This window comes from Pinus tabuliformis, chromosome X, assembly GCF_031772625.1.
Source record: "Pinus tabuliformis cultivar Carrire ecotype Pingquan chromosome X, CPIR1, whole genome shotgun sequence".
NCBI lineage: Eukaryota > Viridiplantae > Streptophyta > Pinopsida > Pinales > Pinaceae > Pinus > Pinus tabuliformis.
In genome coordinates, this window is record NC_142308.1 from 1432980423 (window position 1) to 1433003080 (window position 22658).

A 22658-nucleotide genomic window follows, 5' to 3' on the forward strand; every position below is an offset into this window, starting at 1 on the left:
TGCTAGAAATCATATTATTATGTGATGAGTAATTTATCATCTTATGGAGTGGTTCATTAGCCAAAACATAGGATCACTATGAAGGCATCAAGAGGAAGTCCTGATTAGTTGGCTAGACACTTGTGTTCCACAACTATGCATGTGGACATCAAGGTGTATATGAAGGTCCCCATCTTGAATTAAGTTTACATCACAAGCAGAGGCATTCCTCCATCCATGTTAATCACATGTACATGTCTGTGTGTATATACTATCACTTGAGTAAGAGTTTCATGACAATTCCCATGTTATAAGACCCTATTTTTTCATCTTGAGAAAATGGAGTCCTCTCCAAGTCACTCGCATAGTTTAGGTTGTCATAAGAAAAGTAGGTGCTTTTCCTTAAGATGTGAACATTTCATTTAAAGTGGTGTGATAATTTTCTTTCAGTGATGCATAGAAAGATGGAATGAACATGCACATTTGGGATGCTATTGTTATGTTTTTCTTGAGGCGTGAGTGCACATCTAAGAAGACTCTAACAATGGTTGAAGAGGTGGAATAGTTAGAGATGTTGGGGGGTTGTATTCTCACTTAGAGGTGTACACAAGCAAGTTATGCACTATGAGAATTTGTGAAGCAACCTTAAGACATTTGATGAGCTGAATGGAGTCAACTTGGTAGTGGTACTAAGTGAACATTCCTTGATCGAAGTTGATACTCTCTCCTTGGCACTACCACTTTGCAAGACGAAGAAGAAATGTGAAATATATGTGCAATCAATTAAAGAAGTTGGCAAGGTTGTTTCATAATGGTTTTATCATGTTGCAAAAGGTGTTGGAACTTGGAAGGTGACCATCGCAGTAGATTTGTCATGGAGTGTCAAGGAGGTGCATCTAATAAGGAGAAAATTACACAAATCTAAAAAATAGGCCATATTGGGTTAAGATATTACTGCTTTGGGACATCCAAAGTTGAAGGTGAATTTTATGGAGGTGTAGTCTAGAGGCCACATCTTATGGGTATCTTCGACTTTTGGTGTGTGTTAGTGGTGTTACTGCATTGTGTTTGAATCTTTGATGAGAATTAGCTAGAATGTGTTCCATGAAGGTAAAAAGCCCACAAGTTTGAGATGGATTAACCATTTGGCATTGTAAGGTATGTTATGCCCTAGCTTTGAGGAGACAATTAGAACCATGTTAGAGTGTGATGGGTTGTACCATGGACTTAGGTCCACTTGCATGGGTTGAGGTGTAAATGCACCCCACGAGTTGAGGAAAATGATTGCAATTCTTACCTATATATAGTGTTTATAATATAAGATTAACGATTTTTTGTTGAAGAATGGAAGAGGAAGATAAGAAAGGAGAGGCACTAAAGTTTATTGTAAATCAATCAAAAGGAAGGAAAAATGTCTCCTATTAGTAGGATTTTTCAAGTTGCCCCTTCAATAGGACTAAATTTTAGTTGGAGATAGGGAGTTGGCCTCACCAAGACATAACATACCCAAGCTATTCCATTAGATAGATTCGTCTTTGGCAAAGGTTGCAAAGGATAAGGTGAAAATATCCCCTTTCTTAATGTGAGTTTTTAACCTTCCCCTTGAGAATGCTAGAAACAAGGTCATGATCTTGAAAGCTTCATTCTACCAAAACTCAATGTCAATGCTTAATACATGATGTGATTCTTTCTATTTGGGTTTGTCCTTGAACATTGAGATCTATCTTTGGGTCTAGTTATTAGTCTTTCGTTTCATTTATGTGTTGAGAATATTTTAAAGGATATAGAGGATAAAATGGTTATTTTCCAATACCCCTTCCTTGAAACCCTAAAAAGAGATGGTGTGCCCCATTTTGTTGTCGTAATATTTCAACCATGAGTTCTTCCTATGAGGATGCCCTTCTTGAAACGAAGGGGGGGTATAGATTGTAGGTGTCTCTAGAGGTCTTGACAAAGGTGAAGGGTTATTCAGTTTACCTCCTATTGCAATGCCTTCTATTCCACCAATTGAGCTGCTAAAGGGCACTAACTTTAAGGGTCATAGGTGAAATCTCATGAAGATATTATAAATGAGAAGTTCAGTGTAATTTAGCATAGGATTGATTCTTCAACAGTTGAATTTTTGGGTGAGATTTCCCAGCAAAGGGAAAAAATTGAAGCCTTACCACCTATAGATTAAGTAGAGTATGAGTAAATGTTTCCTAAGATTCAAACAATCTATCCATATTTTGTCCATGAGATCCATGGCAATTATGTTCAAGTATCAATAACTCATGTTAATATATCATCTTCGATTCAAGGCACTTGTACTTCTTCAACTAGTGGTGGAGAGTCCAACCAATGAGGAAGCAAGATTGTTCATTTACAAGGTTGGCATCAATCAAGTATTCTCCCTCTCTGACTAACTCTAAGATGAGCAATGTGCATAATGGACTTATTATTGTAAAAACTTGCAAATATTGGATTATCTTGAATTTGAAGGGCTTGAATTGGTTGCCTCAGCCTACAAAAATTTAAAGGAACTATGTGTTTTTCAATTAGACCCTTGTGGTCAAAGAGCTGCAAAAGAGGAAGTTCTTCTGGCTATTTCTAGGGGCACAATTTGTCATTTTTTGTGAGATTGGTTATGTTTTTTCTTCCACTAATTTAATGTTAATAACCTAGTTGTGTGTTCATTTAGTAGATCTATAATCTTCTAGGTCAATGGATTCTTAGGTGCTAAGTTTGCAGAAAAATTAACATTTATGAAAAAGTTGAAAGATTTTCCTTAACTAAACAATCTAATGACATAATCCATCTCATTTTATCGATGGTGCTGAGCTTATTGCTAAAGTTGATAACTACTCAAAAAGAATAGTGAGGGAAGCTTTGGAGATTGAATTGAATCAAAGCAATATCAAGCAATATTAAGAGGGATGATGGTACCAGATTCATGAAGCATGGAAAACTGATGCTTTAATTACTGCAAAATTCTTCAAAAAACAAAATTGCCCAAAATTTTCCATATATATATATATATATATATGAAGTATTGATATCATTAGAAAAATGTGGTCAATTCTGTTCTTCTAATGATGATCCATGAGAGTGGATCAAAACATAAAGATTTATCAAAAACTCAAATGCAGTTTCCTTATCTATTTTTCATTGGAATGCATAAACTATGTACAGCAACTATGAATTTGAGACTATAAAAGGATACAACAAAAGATATTATGTCTTTCAAGTTGGTATCATAGTAATCATTTTTTAATATATTTATAAACAATATATAGGAAAAAATGGGTAATTAAGAATGATTATTCTAGTTGAGGGCATTTATGCCCCACTCAAAGACAAAAGGTCAATAAAATCATGATTCCTACTTCTCTCTCAGATTTTTATGTCAGTGTGTACTTTGACCCTCCATTCTAGGAAGAAAGGTATCAACTATCTTTTGCCAAAATAACCACCTCAGGTAAAAGTGGATGAGCAGTTCTTACCCCAGTCTGGTCTGAATTTTCCTTATTCAAAGCTTTGGTCCTCTAGTTCTGTGCAGTTAATTATTGTATCTCTATTATACTTGGAAATCACTTGAGTTTGGACAACAGGATCATTTGGATATTTTTTACTTCTTATGAGTTTACCTAATAGTTTGAACCATAATGACTAGTTTAAGAGTCTATATGAGATGGAGTGGTGCTCATAGTGATGTGATACATGTAACTAGCATTTGCATCAGATGTTGCAAAGGAAACGCCGCAAGGCATAAATTTAAATGGTCATTGAAAAGAAGATAAAGCATAGATAAAGCATAGATTTATCCCATGAATTAACTGTGAGCTTCCCCAGGCACTAAAAGTTGTAGGGAGGACAAAGGCAGGGTGTATTGATCCACTACAGTGGAAATGGACCGCTCAGAGACTGCGAAATGACCATAGCCTCGATGCTTGTCTAAGCTTGAGTTACGATGCACTAGGTAAGGAGACTATTCATTTGCAATTATTCTTTCTATGCATGGCTGCAACATTTGCAGAACACCAAATTATTCATGCCAACCATGTGATTCCATTGTGGGTGGGAGAAGGGTTGTTGGCAAGAAAAGATCGCCATCAACTTAGCTACAACCCATCCGCACTGGGAGGGGTTTATCTCAACCTTTTGGCAGATCGCTGTTTGATTGACAGGTATTTGAAAAAGAGGAAATGGGTGAGTAGCCACAGGTTGGAAAACAACGCAGCTACTCCCTTTTGAGTTTTTGGTGTGTTCACATGGATGTCAATGTGTGCTTTTATGCGATTGAGGAGGATACTAGATCTTGATCATCACAACTCTAAAAATATGGTGAAGCAAAGTTGTCAATATGGTCAATGGAATTTTTAATATCAACGTTCTTTGTCACATGGTAACTGGTATTGTAGGCTTATTTCACGCTCTGCTTTGGACATTCTTTTCTGTCTACTATATTTTTCCCTGGCTTGGGTTAGCCATTTCTCTTTGCTCTGATTTTTTTTATTTTTTTGAGGGTTTGCTCTGTTCTTCTTTGCCATTTCTCTTCCTTTATGCAAAGTAATTCCATGCATCTCAAATTAAATTTGAATCTCATATAGGACCTTTTCCTTCATTATTCATCTTTGCCATTTCTTTCATGAGAAGAATATACTTCATTTTTGCAGCATAGATGGTTGCAAGTCTATCATACTCGGTAAGTTCACATCATATAGAAACCATGGCACTCACTACAGCAGTATAGAAATGAGCAACAACACAAGTTCATTTTGACAAATCAATTGATCTGTCATACAAAGGCCGCAGAGATGGAAAAAGAATGTGTCAACAAAAGATAATGTGGCACAGAGTTGTATCCTTTCCAAATTCTACTCTAACAAATCACCACATCATGACAAACAAATGTTAAGTTAATGCCCGTAGTTGGAACAATGATAAAGCAAATATATAAATATATAATAAAAACTGCATACTATTACTTGAACAGTAGATATACATACAACAGCTAGCAAACTGTAAAGGTTTTCCAAGGACAAAAACTATCCTCTATCAAAGGGATAGTATCTGGGAACAGAACGAAGTGACAAAAAAATTCATTAGAACCACATGTTTTACTACAATCCTGAAATAAATTACTAGAATCCTGAACTAAAGAATACAATGTCACAATTTTTCTTGCATACTGTAATGCTCTCAGATAGTTAGTCTAGAAAACGACATAACATAGATAAGAATCAATTTTCAATACCTCTGGAAGATGCCCTTGAAGCATGGGAAGATTGCATAGGACCTGTCATCAGTGGGGCTTGTGAGTCTGCAACCCAACTCGGCGATGTTCCAGAGACAGGTATTTGAAAAAGAGGAAACGGGCGAGTAGCCACAGGTTGGAAAACAACGCAACTACTCCCTTTTGAGTTTTTGGTGTGTTTACATGGATGTCAGAGTATGTGTGTTTTTATGCGATAGAGGAGGATAATAGATCTTGATCATCACCTGTTGCAAACAACTCTAAAAATATGGTGAAGCAAAGTTGTCCATATGGTCAATGGAATTTTTAATTCTTTAATATCAGTGTTCTCCGTCACATGGTAACTGGTATTGTAGACTTATTTTGCACTCTTCTTTGGACATTCTTTTTCTGTCAACTATATTTTTTCCTGGCTTGGGTTAGTCATTACTCTTTGCTCTGATTTTTTTATTTTTTTTTAGGGTTTGCTCTGTTCTTCTCTACCATTTCTCTTCCCTTATGCAAACTAATTCCATGCATCTCAAATTAAATTTGAATCTTATATAGGACCTTTTCCTTCATTATTCATCTTTGCCATTTCTTTCACGATTGAGATATGACTGAGTGAATGAGAAATTTGTAGTGCTGAAACAAGAAAAATGGGTCAACCATAGAGTGGGTAATCATCATGGTTTGCAATGGGTACCTCACAATTCTTCTATCAGGTGTGTATCTCAATCACAAATCCCTTCCTCTTCTGCAATGCTATTTTGCTAGAAACGAAACAATCTTGCATACAGATCACAGACTTTTCCAGCTCCTGAACCCTCAGTTCAAACTTTAACAGCAAGTCCATCTGCAGTGCAAAGCGTATTTGTAGGAGTTCCACCTTGTGATTTAATACAAGAAGTCTACCAACAATAAAGCAGTTGGATTTCTCGGCAGACCACCAGTCCAGGTTCTTGGCGTTTTAGGTGTTCAATATGCTACTTATGATTTCTTGAAAGTGCACTACTAAATTTATCCAGATTGAAGGCGTTGCTATAATTAAGGGTTGATTTCTGCCAAATAAGCAGCTTGTCCTTCTATGTAGACCATGGTGGTAGTTATCTAGGCTGTACATGTTTTCAGAAATGAAGGATATACTTCATTTTTGCAGCATAGATGGTTGCAAGTCTATCATAATCGGTAAGTTCACATCATATAGCAACCATGGCACTCACTACAACAGTGTAGAAATGAGCAACAACACGAGTTCATTTTGACAAATCAACTGATCTTTCATCGAGATACAGGGCATATGTGCGTACAAATGCGGAATAGTCCCAAGCATTTGAGTGTGAATCATCTCTAAAATCAGACAGATTGAGCAGGCGTGCACCACGCCTCATTCCCTGAAGAACTTCCCGCTCAAAACTTGGATCACCGTCCTGAAATAGCCTATGAATGAGCATCAGCGCCTTCATTGCCACTATCCAATTGTGCGTTTTGCTGATCCTCTTGGACAGACTGTGGACACAAGCACTAACATAACCCCTGGAATAAGAGGTGAGGTGAAAAATTTCATACACATATTTTTCATCTATAGGTACTTCATCATGACTTGTTGCCATTACAATGGCAGCATCCAGATCCGGCGCATTGTTGCTTGCAACCTTTGCTATACTAATACTCGTCTGGTCCTTCACAGCACTAAGAGCTTTCCTTAGCTTACCTGGAGCCATTCACAAATCTCAAAAATCACAATTAACCTTAACAAAGGTTTGATCTCAAAAAAGGCAATTCAAGCTCTAAAAAAACCAAATTTCTACCAACGGGACCTAATCTCCCTACTGCACTTTTCACGGTCTAAATTCCCCAAATAATGACAAAATGTATGGCTAATGGCAAACTTGCCGATTTCACCGCCCTGGAACACCACCAGCCAAATCTCTCCACGAGAAGTGATGCCGGGGACCTCAAAGACACGGATTAAACCCTGTTATAAAAGCAGCCGACGTCAAAGGCCACAAATTACCGGCAAATATCCTCCACAGCTGGGGTTTCAGCTCAATTAGGTATATCAATTGCAAAATTTCAAAAAAATCCAAACCTACGTAACCCAAATAACAGCTAAATGAGAGAAGATATCCAAAACATATGAGAAAGATGACAATATCCTCGCTTGAAATTAAAGCAAACAAAATCTCTGCAAGATTTAAAAAATGCAACAAAATCCATTATCAAAAAGCAGAACACGGATCTCCAATAAAAATGATAAAATTTCACTAAATAATCCTATACATCGCACATCTATAAATACAAGAGTACAGCTTCCATCTCGAAAATGAAGATCGAATCGCCAGATCTAAGATTTGAGCAAAATTTTCCTCCAAAACATAAATCAAGCCACCTGTCTTTCAAAAACTTTACAGAATCTCTCAAAAATACCTGGACAGCGGCCGATATAAATGGATCCTTTGACGCCGGTTCGAATCCTCCTCTCGCCAATCTCCAGCAAAGCTATAAACCATTGAGAAAATCCTCTTCTTCAAATATGAATCCATGTTATATTGTCGTAGAGGAAGAACTTTGATTGAACATTTTAAAAGCCATGGACGGAGACGGCCGACCTGTAGAGCACAAAATCCATCCATCTTACCAATGAAAAATGCTTGGATCCACTACCGCGACAAATTTGCTGGAATTTGATGGATTTTGGAATGCAAAATAAAATTTGATGATTTTTGGAATCCTCTTCTGCATTATTTCATAGTCTGAGATTGACGGTGAGCTCCTACTTGAAGATGCCCTTGAAGCATGGGCAGATTGCATAGGCCCTGTCATCGGCAGGGCTTGTGAGTTTGCAACCCAACTCGGCGGCGTTCCAGAGATAGGTATTTGAAAAAGAAGAAATGGGAAGTGCTTTCCTCGGTGCTGGAAGTCCTTGAATTGCAGAACAACCCCAGGACCTGCAGGCAGGAAAAGAAACAGAGAATTACCAGATTCCATGCATCTCAAATTAAATTTGAATCTTATATAGGACCTTTTCCTTCATTATTCATCTTTCCCATTTCTTTCACGATTGAGATATGACTGAGTGAATGAGAAATTTGCAGTGCTGAAACAGGAAAAATGGGTCAACCATAGAGTGGGTAATCATCATCATTTGGAGTGGGTACCCCACAATTCTGCTATCAGGTGTGTATCTCAATCGCAAATCCCTTCCTCTTCTGCAATGCTATTTCGCTGGAAACGAAACAATCTTGCATACAGATCAAGGACTTTTCCAGCTCCTGAACCCTCAGTTAAACCATTGAGAAAATCCTCTTCTTCAAATATGAATCCACATTATATTGTCGTAGAGGAAGAACTTTGATTGAACATTTTAAAAGCCATGGACGGAGACGGCCGACCTACAGAGCACAAAATCCATCCATCTTACCAATGAAAAATGCGTGGATCTACTACCGCGACAAATTTGCTGGAATTTGATGGATTTTGGAATGCAAAATAAAATTTGATGATTTTTGGAATGCTCTTCTGCATTATTTCATAGTCTGAGATTGACGGTGAGCTCCTACTTGAAGATGCCCCTGAAGCATGGGCAGATTGCATAGGCCCTGTCATCGGCAGGGCTTGTGAGTTTGCAACCCAACTCGGCGGCGTTCAAGAGACAGGTATTTGAAAAAGAAGAAATGGGAAACGCTTTCCTCGGTGCTGGAAGTCCTTGAATTGCAAAACAACCCCAAGACCTGCAGGCAGGAAAAGAAACAGAGAATTACCAGATTCCATGCATCTCAAATTAAATTTGAATCTTATATAGGACCTGTTCCTTCATTATTCATCTTTGCCATTTCTTTCACGATTGAGACATGACTGAGTGAATGAGAAATTTGCAGTGCTGAAACAAGAAAAATGGGTCAACCATAGAGTTGGTAATCATCATCATTTGGAGTGGGTACCCCACAATTCTGCTATCAGGTGTGTATCTCAATCGCAAATCCCTTCCTCTTCTGCAATGCTATTTTGCTAGAAACGAAACAATCTTGCATACAGATCACAGACTTTTCTAGCTCCTGAACCCTCAGTTCAAACTTTAACAGCAAGTCCATCTGCAGTGCAAAGCTTATTTGTAGGAGTTCCACCTTGTGATTTAATACAAGAAGTCTACCAACAATAAAGCAGTTGGATTTCTCGGCAGACCACCAGTCCAGGTTCTTGGCGTTTTAGGTGTTCAATATGCTACTTATGATTTCTTGAAAGTGCACTACCTAATTTATCCAGATTGAAGGCGTTGCTATAATTAAGGGTTGATTTCTGCCAAATAAGCAACTTGTCCTTCTATGTAGACCATGGTGGTAGTTATGTAGGCTGTACATGTTTTCATAAATGAAGAATATACTTCATTTTTGCAGCATAGATGGTTGCAAGTCTATCATAATCGGTAAGTTCACATCATATAGCAACCATGGCACTCACTACAGCAGTGTAGAAATGAGCAACAACACGAGTTCATTTTGACAAATCAACTGATCTTTCATCGAGATACAGGGCATATGTGCGTACAAATGCGGAATAGTCCCAAGCATTTGAGTGTGAATCATCTATAAAATCAGACAGATTGAGCAGGCATGCACCACGCCTCATTCCCTGAAGAACTTCCCGCTCAAAACTTGGATCACCGTCCTGAAATAGCCTATGAATGAGCATCAGCGCCTTCATTGCCACTATCCAATTGTGTGTTTTGTTGATCCTCTTGGACAGACTGTGGACACAAGCACTAACATAACCCCTGGAATAAGAGGTGAGGTGCAAAATTTCATACACATATTTTTCATCTATAGGTACTTCATCATGACTTGTTGCCTTTACAATGGCAACATCTAGATCCAGCGCATTGTTGCTTGCAACCTTTGCTATACTAATACTCGTCTGGTCCTTCACAGCACCGAGAGCTTTCCTTAGCTTACTTGGAGCCATTCGCAAATCTCAAAAAGCACAATTAACCTTAACAAAGGTTTGATCTCAAAAAAGGCAATTCAAGCTCTGAAAAAACCAAATTTCTACCAACGGGACCTAATCTCCCTACTGCACTTTTCACGGTCTAAATTCCCCAAATAATGACAAAATGTATGGCTAACGGCAAACTTTCCGATTTCACCGCCCTGGAACAACACCAGCCAAATCTCTCCACGAGAAGCAATGCCGGGGACCTCAAAGACACGGATTAAACCCTGTTATAAAAGTAGCCAACGTCAAAGGCCACAAATTACCGGCGAATATCCTCCACAGCTGGGGTTTCAGCTCAATTAGGTATATCAATTGCAAAATTTCAAAAAAATCCAAACCTACGTAACCCAAATAACAGCTAAATCAAGGAAGATATCCAAAACATATGAGAAAGATGACAATATCCTCGCTTGAAATTAAAGCAAACAAAATCTCTGCAAGATTTTAAAAATGCAACAAAATCCATTATCAAAAAGCAGAACACGGATCTCCAATAAAAAAGATAAAATTTCACTAAATAATCCTATACATCGCACATCTATAAATACAACAGTACAGCTTCCATCTTGAAATGAAGATCGAATCGCCGGATCTAAGATTTGAGCAAAATTTTCCTCCAAAACATAAATCAGGCCACCTGACTTTCAAAAACTTTACAGAATCTCTCAAAAATACCTGGACAGCGGCCGATATAAATGGATCCTTTGACGCCGGTTCGAATCCTCCTCTCGCCAATCTCCAGCAAAGCTATAAACCATTGAGAAAATCCTCTTCTTCAAATATGAATCCACATTATATTGTCGTAGAGGAAGAACTTTGATTGAACATTTTAAAAGCCATGGACGGAGACGACCGACCTACAGAGCACAAAATCCATCCATCTTACCAATGAAAAATGCTTGGATCCACTACTGCGACAAATTTGCTGGAAATTGATGGATTTTGGAATGCAAAATAAAATTTGATGATTTTTGGAATCCTCTTCTGCATTATTTCATAGTTTGAGATTGACGGTGAGATCCTACTTGAAGATGCCCCTGAAGCATGGGCAGATTGCATAGGCCCTGTCATCGGCAGGGCTTGTGAGTTTGCAACCCAACTCGGCGGTGTTCCAGAGACAGGTATTTGAAAAAGAAGAAATGGGAAGTGCTTTCCTCGGTGCTGGAAGTTCTTGAATTGCAGAACAACCCCAGGACCTGCAGGCAGGAAAAGAAACAGAGAATTACCAGATTAAAGAAAACAAGAAAACAAAAGAATGTTCATATACCTAATGTGTAAATCGCTACAAGACGGCTAACCCATCAACAAAAATTAAGCTTACTTGCACCCTGTGAAACTGGATTCTGGATGGTATTCGGTAGCAGTAGTTGGCAGTAGTAGTGGATAGGCAAGACACATAGACCGGTTCACTGCAACGTCGTGGCCAAGAGGCAATAACTGCCACCCAAGAGGCAACCCTAGCTGAGTTAGGGTTTTGCAGAGCGTTTTCACAGAGCATGGCATCGAACACCCTAGATGAGTTAGGGTTTTGCAGAGCTTTTTCACAGAGCTTGGCATCGAACAACTGAGTTATTTCTGTTAATGAAAAGGCTTAGGGTTAGATGCACCCAGCGGAGCCACCGAACCGAGAACCGAGTTGTTACAGGTAATGAACAGTCTCAGGGTTAGATGCACCTAGTGGAGCCACTGAACCGATTTAATTGCCTTGATAGCATCTAACGGTGGAAAAACATTTAATCGTCTAACAACGCATCTAATGGTCAAGATTATGACAAAAAGCCAATTGGGGAGGTTGATTTCAGAGGGGAATGCCTTACGGCGTAAAAATAAATAAATAATAACCGCCATACAATAAATCAATAATAGTTCACTACATTTGTCATAATTCCTGGTAAAATATCACATTATTCTTATAAAATAAAATAAACATGTAAATTAATAATTAAATACTTTTAAACAAATATCGATCGCATTTAATTTATTGATAATCATTATCATTAAATACGGCTTCCTCATTGCATTTATAATTTCCATCTACCATAAATCTGGCCATGAACTTTTGATTCGTTGATAACTTTAATTTGGAATGAAAATTGGACTGTTAGCATTAATACTGGCCATGAATTTTTTAGGAAAATCCTATTTCCACCACTATAGGATCATTAATGTGCTCTTACATGCGCGGGAGATAGACTTTTATAACACGCGCAGGGGTAACGCGCCGTTTTTATTTTTATTATCTAGTTATAAACGTCTATCTCCTGCGCATGTAAGAACGCATTAATGATCCTATAGTGGTGGAAATAGGATTTTCCAATTTTTTATTCGTTGATAACGTTAATTTGTAATGAAAATTGGACTGTTAGCACTAATATTGTGTGGTGGGAGGACCGAAACCCGAGTCGGACTATTCACATTAACATTGGTTTGCGAATAAGGGTTTAATTGTTATCATTGACATTCAACACCAATGTATATTTTCAATGGGTAGGTTTAGTTACCAGGTAGTTTTCCCATCCATGGAATTTGAAATGGGGATAAGTTCAAGTACGGTATATAAATTGCATTTCAAAATTTATAAAAGTTATGGTTGGGGCTCATCCTGAATAGTTTTGAGGCCTTTCCTCTTTCATTTATATATATATAATTGATTGACAAACGGACAAACACTTTTGAGACATGAGGCGTTGTTTTGATCCCTAACAGAAACAACAGAACGAACAATATGCCAGCATCTTTATTTTTCCCGAAAAAGGTGAACATCATGGGTTTGTCGGAGCCATGACGGTACAAAGAACAAACTACAAAGTTCTGTGGAGCCATGACTGTACAAAGAACAAACAATAAATCTTGCAACAACGGTTTTTTAATAAAAAGAATACTTCAGATTGCTTTATTGAAATACTCAGTGTGAAGGAGAGGATTTCTCATTCCACACGTATGAAAACTATGCCCATTTGCCAGAACCATACGCCAATTTCCTGTCTCCTTATCCGTTTCTAGAACTGTGAAACGCACATTTGCATAATATTAGCGAAAAATTTCAATGTCACAGACGAAATGAGATTTCTATTTCATATTAGGCAATTATCTATTTATTTAAATGAGCAGTGGGTTTCGAAGTGATAAGGACATATTTTAATTGGTAGAACTTGCCTGTTTAGCAGGCATGGGATTTGTTTTTGTCACAACTCTTTTATCTAGGATTGGAGTGTTTACAGCATGATGGTGATGACGATGTCCTGCACACAATGTATTAAATAAATGTATTAGAAATGAAGAAACCCATATTGCAAATCATTTGATTAAGATATTGATAATACCTCAAACCAAATCCCTACCCTTTGTGAGCGGTGTTTGCAACAGAAAGAAGCACGATCCAATGACAAAGTAACAGAGCAGCAGCACTAAACCCTTCATGTAGTTTGAAGTTCAATCCTGTACAAAAATCAATTACATGATACAAATAAAAGCAGAGTGGACATGTATTTAAATGCTATACCAAAAAATAAACATACAGCTATCTTAACCTTTGGATTCTTTACAAATCAGGGGGTTATGATGAATCTAATGAGTCTAGATTTGTCTATTATCACCTACGACAAATGATCAATGAAATAAGTTTCTGGATATCATAACATTGCAATAGGGGGCCAGAGTCCAAAGTTCAAACCTGTAAGATACATGTTGTTATTAGTACAGTGGCAAATAGAGCAACAGTCTCCAGGATATGAAAATCCAAGTCCATGGGTTTTCCCATAATCCATGCATCTCAAATTAAATTTGAATCTTATATAGGACCTTTTCCTTCATTATTCATCTTTGTCATTTCTTTCACGATTGAGATATGACTGAGTGAATGAGAAATTTGCAGTGCTGAAACAAGAAAAATGGGTCAACCATAGAGTGGGTAATCACCTGTAGAGCACAAAGCCATGGACGAAGACGGCCGACCTGTAGAGCACAAAGCCATGGACGGAGACGGCCGACCTGTAGAGCACAAAATCCATCCATCTTACCAATGAAAAATGCTTGGATCTACTACCACGACAAATTTGCTAGAATTTGATGGATTTTGGAATGCAAAATAAAATTTGATGATTTTTGGAATCCTCTTCTGCATTATTTCATAGTCTGAGATTGACGGTGAGCTCCTACTTGAAGATGCCCTTGAAGCATGGGCAGATTGCATAGGCCCTGTCATCGGCAGGGCTTGTGAGTTTGCAACCCAACTCGGCGGCGTTCCAGAGACAGGTATTTGAAAAAGAAGAAATGGGAAGTGCTTTCCTCGGTGCTGGAAGTCCTTGAATTGCAGAACAACCCCAGGACCTGTAGGCAGGAAAAGAAACAGAGAATTACCAGATTCCATGCATCTCAAATTAAATTTGAATCTTATATAGGACCTTTTCCTTCATTATTCATCTTTGCCATTTCTTTCACGATTGAGATATGACTGAGTGAATGAGAAATTTGCAGTGCTAAAACAGGAAAAATGGGTCAACCATAGAGTGGGTAATCATCATCATTTGGAGTGGGTACCCCACAATTCTGCTATCAGGTGTGTATCTCAATCGCAAATCCCTTCCTCTTCTGCAATGCTATTTCGCTGGAAACGAAACAATCTTGCATACAGATCACAGACTTTTCCAGCTCCTGAACCCTCAGTTAAACCATTGAGAAAATCCTCTTCTTCAAATATGAATCCACATTATATTGTCGTAGAGGAAGAACTTTGATTGAACATTTTAAAAGCCATGGACGGAGACGGCCGACCTACAGAGCACAAAATCCATCCATCTTACCAATGAAAAATGCTTGGATCTACTACCGCGACAAATTTGTTGGAATTTGATGGATTTTGGAATGCAAAATAAAATTTGATGATTTTTGGAATCCTCTTCTGCATTATTTCATAGTCTGAGATTGACGGTGAGCTCCTACTTGAAGATGCCCCTGAAGCATGGGCAGATTGCATAGGCCCTGTCATCGGCAGGGCTTGTGAGTTTGCAACCCAACTCGGCGGCGTTCCAGAGACAGGTATTTGAAAAAGAAGAAATGGGAAACGCTTTCCTCGGTGCTGGAAGTCCTTGAATTGCAAAACAACCCCAAGACCTGCAGGCAGGAAAAGAAACAGAGAATTACCAGATTCCATGCATCTCAAATTAAATTTGAATCTTATATAGGACCTTTTCCTTCATTATTCATCTTTGCCATTTCTTTCACGATTGAGATATGACTGAGTGAATGAGAAATTTGCAGTGCTGAAACAAGAAAAATGGGTCAACCATAGAGTTGGTAATCATCATCATTTGGAGTGGGTACCCCACAATTCTGCTATCAGGTGTGTATCTCAATCGCAAATCCCTTCCTCTTCTGCAATGCTATTTTGCTAGAAACGAAACAATCTTGCATACAGATCACAGACTTTTCTAGCTCCTGAACCCTCAGTTCAAACTTTAACAGCAAGTCCATCTGCAGTGCAAAGCTTATTTGTAGGAGTTCCACCTTGTGATTTAATACAAGAAGTCTACCAACAATAAAGCAGTTGGATTTCTCGGTAGACCACCAGTCCAGGTTCTTGGCGTTTTAGGTGTTCAATATGCTACTTATGATTTCTTGAAAGTGCACTACCTAATTTATCCAGATTGAAGGCGTTGCTATAATTAAGGGTTGATTTCTGCCAAATAAGCAGCTTGTCCTTCTATGTAGACCATGGTGGTAGTTCTGTAGGCTGTACATGTTTTCATAAATGAAGAATATACTTCATTTTTGCAGCATAGATGGTTGCAAGTCTATCATAATCGGTAAGTTCACATTTTATAGCAACCATGGCACTCACTACAACAGTGTAGAAATGAGCAACAACACGAGTTCATTTTGACAAATCAACTGATCTTTCATCGAGATACAGGGCATATGTGCGTACAAATGCGGAATAGTCCCAAGCATTTGAGTGTGAATCATCTATAAAATCAGACAGATTGAGCAGGCGTGCACCACGCCTCATTCCCTAAAGAACTTCCCGCTCAAAACTTGGATCACCGTCCTGAAATAGCCTATGAATGAGCATCAGCGCCTTCATTGCCACTATCCAATTGTGTGTTTTGTTGATCCTCTTGGACAGACTGTGGACACAAGCACTAACATAACCCCTGGAATAAGAGGTGAGGTGCAAAATTTCATACACATATTTTTCATCTATAGGTACTTCATCATGACTTGTTGCCTTTACAATGGCAACATCTAGATCCGGCGCATTGTTGCTTGCAACCTTTGCTATACTAATACTCGTCTGGTCCTTCACAGCACCGAGAGCTTTCCTTAGCTTACTTGGAGCCATTCGCAAATCTCAAAAAGCACAATTAACCTTAACAAAGGTTTGATCTCAAAAAAGGCAATTCAAGCTCTGAAAAAACCAAATTTCTACCAACGGGACCTAATCTCCCTACTGCACTTTTCACGGTCTAAATTCCCCAAATAATGACAAAATGTATGGCTAACGGCAAACTTGCCGATTTCACCGCCCTGGAACACCACCAGCCAAATCTCTCCACGAGAAGCGATGCCGGGGACCTCAAAGACACGGATTAAACCCTGTTATAAAAGTAGCCGACGTCAAAGGCCACAAATTACCGGCGAATATCCTCCACAGCTGGGGTTTCAGCTCAATTAGGTATATCAATTGCAAAATTTCAAAAAAATCCAAACCTACGTAACCCAAATAACAGCTAAATCAGAGAAGATATCCAAAACATATGAGAAAGATGACAATATCCTCGCTTGAAATTAAAGCAAACAAAATCTCTGCAAGATTTTAAAAATGCAACAAAATCCATTATCAAAAAGCAGAACACGGATCTCCAATAAAAAAGATAAAATTTCACTAAATAATCCTATACATCGCACATCTATAAATACAAGAGTACAACTTCCATCTTGAAATGAAGATCGAATCGCCGGATCTAAGATTTGAGCAAAATTTTCCTCCAAAACATAAATCAAGCCACCTGACTTTCAAAAACTTTACAGAATCTCTCAAAAATACCTGGACAGCGGCTGATATAAATGGATCCTTTGACGCTGGTTCGAATCCTCCTCTCGCCAATCTCCAGAAAAGCTATAAACCATTGAGAAAATCCTCTTCTTCAAATATGAATCCACATTATATTGTCGTAGAGGAAGAACTTTGATTGAACATTTTAAAAGCCATGGACGGAGACGGCCGACCTACAGAGCACAAAATCCATCCATCTTACCAATGAAAAATGCTTGGATCCACTACCGCGACAAATTTGCTAGAAATTCATGGATTTTGGAATGCAAAATAAAATTTGATGATTTTTGGAATCCTCTTCTGCATTATTTCATAGTCTGAGATTGACGGTGAGCTCCTACTTGAAGATGCCCCTGAAGCATGGGCAGATTGCATAGGCCCTGTCATCGGCAGGGCTTGTGAGTTTGCAACCCAACTCGACGGTGTTCCAGAGACAGGTATTTGAAAAAGAAGAAATGGGAAGTGCTTTCCTCGGTGCTGGAAGTTCTTGAATTGCAGAACAACCCCAGGACCTGCAGGCAGGAAAAGAAACAGAGAATTACCAGATTAAAGAAAACAAGAAAACAAAAGAATGTTCAGATACCTAATGTGTAAATCGGTACAAGACGGCTAACCCATCAACAAAAATTAAGCTTACTTGCACCCTGTGAAACTGGATTCTGGATGGTATTCGGTAGCAGTAGTTGGCAGTAGCAGTGGATAGGCAAGACACATAGACCGGTTCACTGCAACGTCGTGGCCAAGAGGCAATAACTGCCACCCAAGAGGCAACCCTAGCTGAGTTAGGGTTTTGCAGAGCGTTTTCACAGAGCATGGCATCGAACACCCTAGATGAGTTAGGGTTTTGCAGATCTTTTTCACAGAGCTTGGCATCGAACAACTGAGTTATTTCTGTTAATGAAAAGGCTTAGGGTTAGATGCACCCAGCGGAGCCACCGAACCGAGAACCGAGTTGTTACAGGTAATGAACAGTCTCAGGGTTAGATGCACCTAGTGGAGCCACTGAACCGATTTAATTGCCTTGATAGCATCTAACGGTGGAAAAACATTTAATCGTCTAACAACGCATCTAATGGTCAAGATTATGACAAAAAGGCAATTGGGGAGGTTGATTTCAGAGGGGAACGCCTTACGACGTAAAAATAAATAAATAATAACCGCCATACAATAAATCAATAATAGTTCACTACATTTGTCATAATTCCCGGTAAAATATCACATTATTCTTATAAAATAAAATAAACATGTAAATTAATAATTAAATACTTTTAAACAAATATCGATCGCATTTAATTTATTGATAATCATTATCATTAAATACGGCTTCCTCATTGCATTTATAATTTCCATCTACCATAAATCTGGCCATGAACTTTTGATTCGTTGATAACTTTAATTTGGAATGAAAATTGGACTGTTAGCATTAATACTGGCCATGAATTTTTTAGGAAAATCCTATTTCCACCACTATAGGATCATTAATGCGCTCTTACATGCGCGGGAGATAGACTTTTATAACACGCGCAGGGGTAACGCGCCGTTTTTATTTTTATTATCTAGTTATAAACGTCTATCTCCCGCGCATGTAAGAACGCATTAATGATCCTATAGTGGTGGAAATAGGATTTTCCAATTTTTTATTCGTTGATAACGTTAATTTGTAATGAAAATTGGACTGTTAGCACTAATATTGTGTGGTGGGATGACCGAAACCCGAGTCGGACTATTCACATTAACATTGGTTTGCGAATAAGGGTTTAATTGTTATCATTGACATTAAACACCAATGTATATTTTCAATGGGTAGGTTTAGTTACCAGGTAGTTTTCCCATCCATGGAATTTGAAATGGGGATAAGTTCAAGTACGGTATATAAATTGCATTTCAAAATTTATAAAAGTTATGGTTGGGGCTCATCCTGAATAGTTTTGAGGCCTTTCCTCTTTCATTTATATATATATAATTGATTGACAAACGGACAAACACTTTTGAGACATGAGGCGTTGTTTTGATCCCTAACAGAAACAACAGAACGAACAATATGCCAGCATCTTTATTTTTCCCGAAAAAGGTGAACATCATGGGTTTGTCGGAGCCATGACGGTACAAAGAACAAACTACAAAGTTCTGTGGAGCCATGACTGTACAAAGAACAAACTATAAATCTTGCAACAGCGGTTTTTTAATAAAAAGAATACTTCGGATTGCTTTATTGAAATACTCAGTGTGAAGGAGAGGATTTCTCATTCCACACGTATGAAAACTATGCCCATTTGCCAGAACCATACGCCAATTTCCTGTCTCCTTATCCGTTTCTAGAACTGTGAAACGCACATTTGCATAATATTAGCGAAAAATTTCAATGTCACAGACGAAATGAGATTTCTATTTCATATTAGGCAATTATCTATTTATTTAAATGAGCAGTGGGTTTCGAAGTGATAAGGACATATTTTAATTGGTAGAACTTGCCTGTTTAGCAGGCATGGGATTTGTTTTTGTCACAACTCTTTTATCCAGGATTGGAGTGTTTACAGCATGATGGTGATGACGATGTCCTGAACACAATGTATTAAATAAATGTATTAGAAATGAAGAAACCCATATTGCAAATCATTTGATTAAGATATTGATAATACCTCAAACCAAATCCCTACCCTTTGTGAGCGGTGTTTGCAACAGAAAGAAGCACGATCCAATGACAAAGTAACAAAGCAGCAACATTAAACCCTTCATGTAGTTTGAAGTTCCATCCTGTACAAAAATCAATTACATGATACAAATAAAAGCAGAGTGGACATGTATTTAAATGCTATAACAAAAAATAAAGATACAGCTATCTTAACCTTTGGATTCTTTACAAATCAGGGGGTTATGATGAATCTAATGAGTCTAGATTTGTCTATTATCACCTACGACAAATGATGAATGAAATAAGTTTCTGGATATCATAACATTGCAATAGGGGGCCAGAGTCCAAAGTTCAAACCTGTAAGATACATGCTGTTATTAGTACAGTGGCAAATAGAGCAACAGTCTCCAGGATATGAAAATCCAAGTCCATGGGTTTTCCCATAATCCATGCATCTCAAATTAAATTTGAATCTTATATAGGACCTTTTCCTTCATTATTCATCTTTGCCATTTCTTTCACGATTGAGATATGACTGAGTGAATGAGAAATTTGCAGTGCTGAAACAAGAAAAATGGGTCAACCGTAGAGTGGGTAATCATCATCATTTGGAGTGGGTACCCCACAATTCTGCTATCAGGTGTGTATCTCAATCGCAAATCCCTTCCTCTTCTGCAATGCTATTTTGCTGGAAACGAAACAATCTTGCATACAGATCACAGACTTTTCCAGCTCCTGAACCCTCAGTTCAAACTTTAACAGCAAGTCCATCTGCAGTGCAAAGCTTATTTGTAGGAGTTCCACCTTGTGATTTAATACAAGAAGTCTACCAACAATAAAGCAGTTGGATTACTCGGCAGACCACCAGTCCAGGTTCTTGGCGTTTTAGGTGTTCAATATACTACTTATGATTTCTTGAAAGTGCACTACCTAATTTATCCAGATTGAAGGCGTTGCTATAATTAAGGGTTGATTTCTTCCAAATAAGCAGCTTGTCCTTCTATGTAGACCATGGTGGTAGTTATCTAGGCTGTACATGTTTTCAGAAATGAAGAATATACTTCATTTTTGCAGCATAGATGGTTGCAAGTCTATCATAATCGGTAAGTTCACATCATATAGCAACCATGGCACTCACTACAGCAGTGTAGAAATGAGCAACAACACGAGTTCATTTTGACAAATCAACTGATCTTTCATCGAGATACAGGGCATATGTGCGTACAAATGCGGAATAGTCCCAAGCATTTGAGTGTGAATCATCTCTAAAATCAGACAAATTGAGCAGGCGTGCACCACGCCTCATTCCCTGAAGAACTTCCCGCTCAAAACTTGGATCACCGTCCTGAAATAGCCTATGAATGAGCATCAGCGCCTTCATTGCCACTATCCAATTGTGTGTTTTGCTGATCCTCTTGGACAGACTGTGGACACAAGCACTAACATAACCCCTGAAATAAGAGGTGAGGTGCAAAATTTCATACACATATTTTTCATCTATAGGTACTTCATCATGACTTGTTGCCTTTACAATGGCAACATCCAGATCCGGCGCATTGTTGCTTGCAACCTTTGCTATACTAATACTCGTCTGGTCCTTCACAGCACCGAGAGATTTCCTTACCTTACTTGGAGCCATTCGCAAATCTCAAAAAACACAATTAACCTTAACAAAGGTTTGATCTCAAAAAAGGCAATTCAAGCTCTGAAAAAACCAAATTTCTACCAACGGGACCTAATCTCCCTACTGCACTTTTCACGGTCTAAATTCCCCAAATAATGACAAAATGTATGGCTAACGGCAAACTTGCCGATTTCACCGCCCTGGAACACCACCAGCCAAATCTCTCCACGAGAAGCGATGCCGGGGACCTCAAAGACACGGATTAAACCCTGTTATAAAAGCAGCCGATGTCAAAGGCCACAAATTACCGGCGAATATCCTCCATAGCTGGGGTTTCAGCTCAATTAGGTATATCAATTAAAAAATTTCAAAAAAATCCAAACCTACGTAACCCAAATAACAGCTAAATCTGAGAAGATATCCAAAACATATGAGAAAGATGACAATATCCTCGCTTGAAATTAAAGCAAACAAAATCTCTGCAAGATTTTAAAAATGCAACAAAATCCATTATCAAAAAGCAGAACACGGATCTCCAATAAAAAAGATAAAATTTCACTAAATAATCCTATACATCGCACATCTATAAATACAAGAGTACAGCTTCCATCTCGAAAATGAAGATCGAATCGCCGGATCTAAGATTTGAGCAAAATTTTCCTCCAAAACATAAATCAGGCCACCTGACTTTCAAAAACTTTACAGAATCTCTCAAAAATACCTGGACAGCGGCCGATATAAATGGATCCTTTGACGCCGGTTCGAATCCTCCTCTCGCCAATCTCCAGCAAAGCTATAAACCATTGAGAAAATCCTCTTCTTCAAATATGAATCCACATTATATTGTCGTAGAGGAAGAGCTTTGATTGAACATTTTAAAAGCCATGGACGGAGACGGCCGACCTACAGAGCACAAAATCCATCCATCTTACCAATGAAAAATGCTTGGATCCACTACCGCGACAAATTTGTTGGAAACCCAGTGGAGCCACTGAATCAATTTAATTGCGTTGATAGCATCTAACGGTGGAAAAACATTTAATCGTCTAACAACGCATCTAATGGTCAAGATTATGACAGAAAGGTAATTGGGGAGGTTGATTTCAGAGGGGAACGCCTTACGGCGTAAAAATAAGGATATTATCATAGCAACACAAAGTTC

The 22658-nt window shown here is 38.3% G+C and overlaps 1 protein-coding gene and 2 pseudogenes across 2 annotated transcripts; all 3 read right to left on the reverse strand.

The window, feature by feature from the left end:
* Positions 1-6450: 6450 nt before the first annotated feature.
* LOC149145400 (putative clathrin assembly protein At2g25430 pseudogene) lies at positions 6451-6918 on the reverse strand (annotated as a pseudogene).
* A 2770-nt stretch (positions 6919-9688) lies between these two features.
* Positions 9689-10156, reverse strand: LOC149145401 (putative clathrin assembly protein At2g25430 pseudogene; annotated as a pseudogene).
* A 9114-nt stretch (positions 10157-19270) lies between these two features.
* Positions 19271-22353, reverse strand: LOC149145402 (vacuolar cation/proton exchanger 1a-like). 2 transcript variants are annotated; one of them, XM_089449483.1, is made up of 5 exons: positions 22218-22353; positions 20230-21765; positions 19898-19994; positions 19713-19798; positions 19271-19561 (listed from the first exon to the last, which is right to left on the reverse strand). In XM_089449483.1, the coding sequence occupies exons 2-5, from the start codon at positions 20314-20316 to the stop codon at positions 19556-19558; spliced, it is 276 nt and encodes a 91-aa protein (XP_089305609.1). In that variant the 5' UTR covers positions 20317-21765; positions 22218-22353; the 3' UTR covers positions 19271-19555. Both variants share the same exon structure in this region; 1 of them encodes a protein (XP_089305609.1).
* Between the last annotated feature and the right edge of the window lie 305 nt (positions 22354-22658).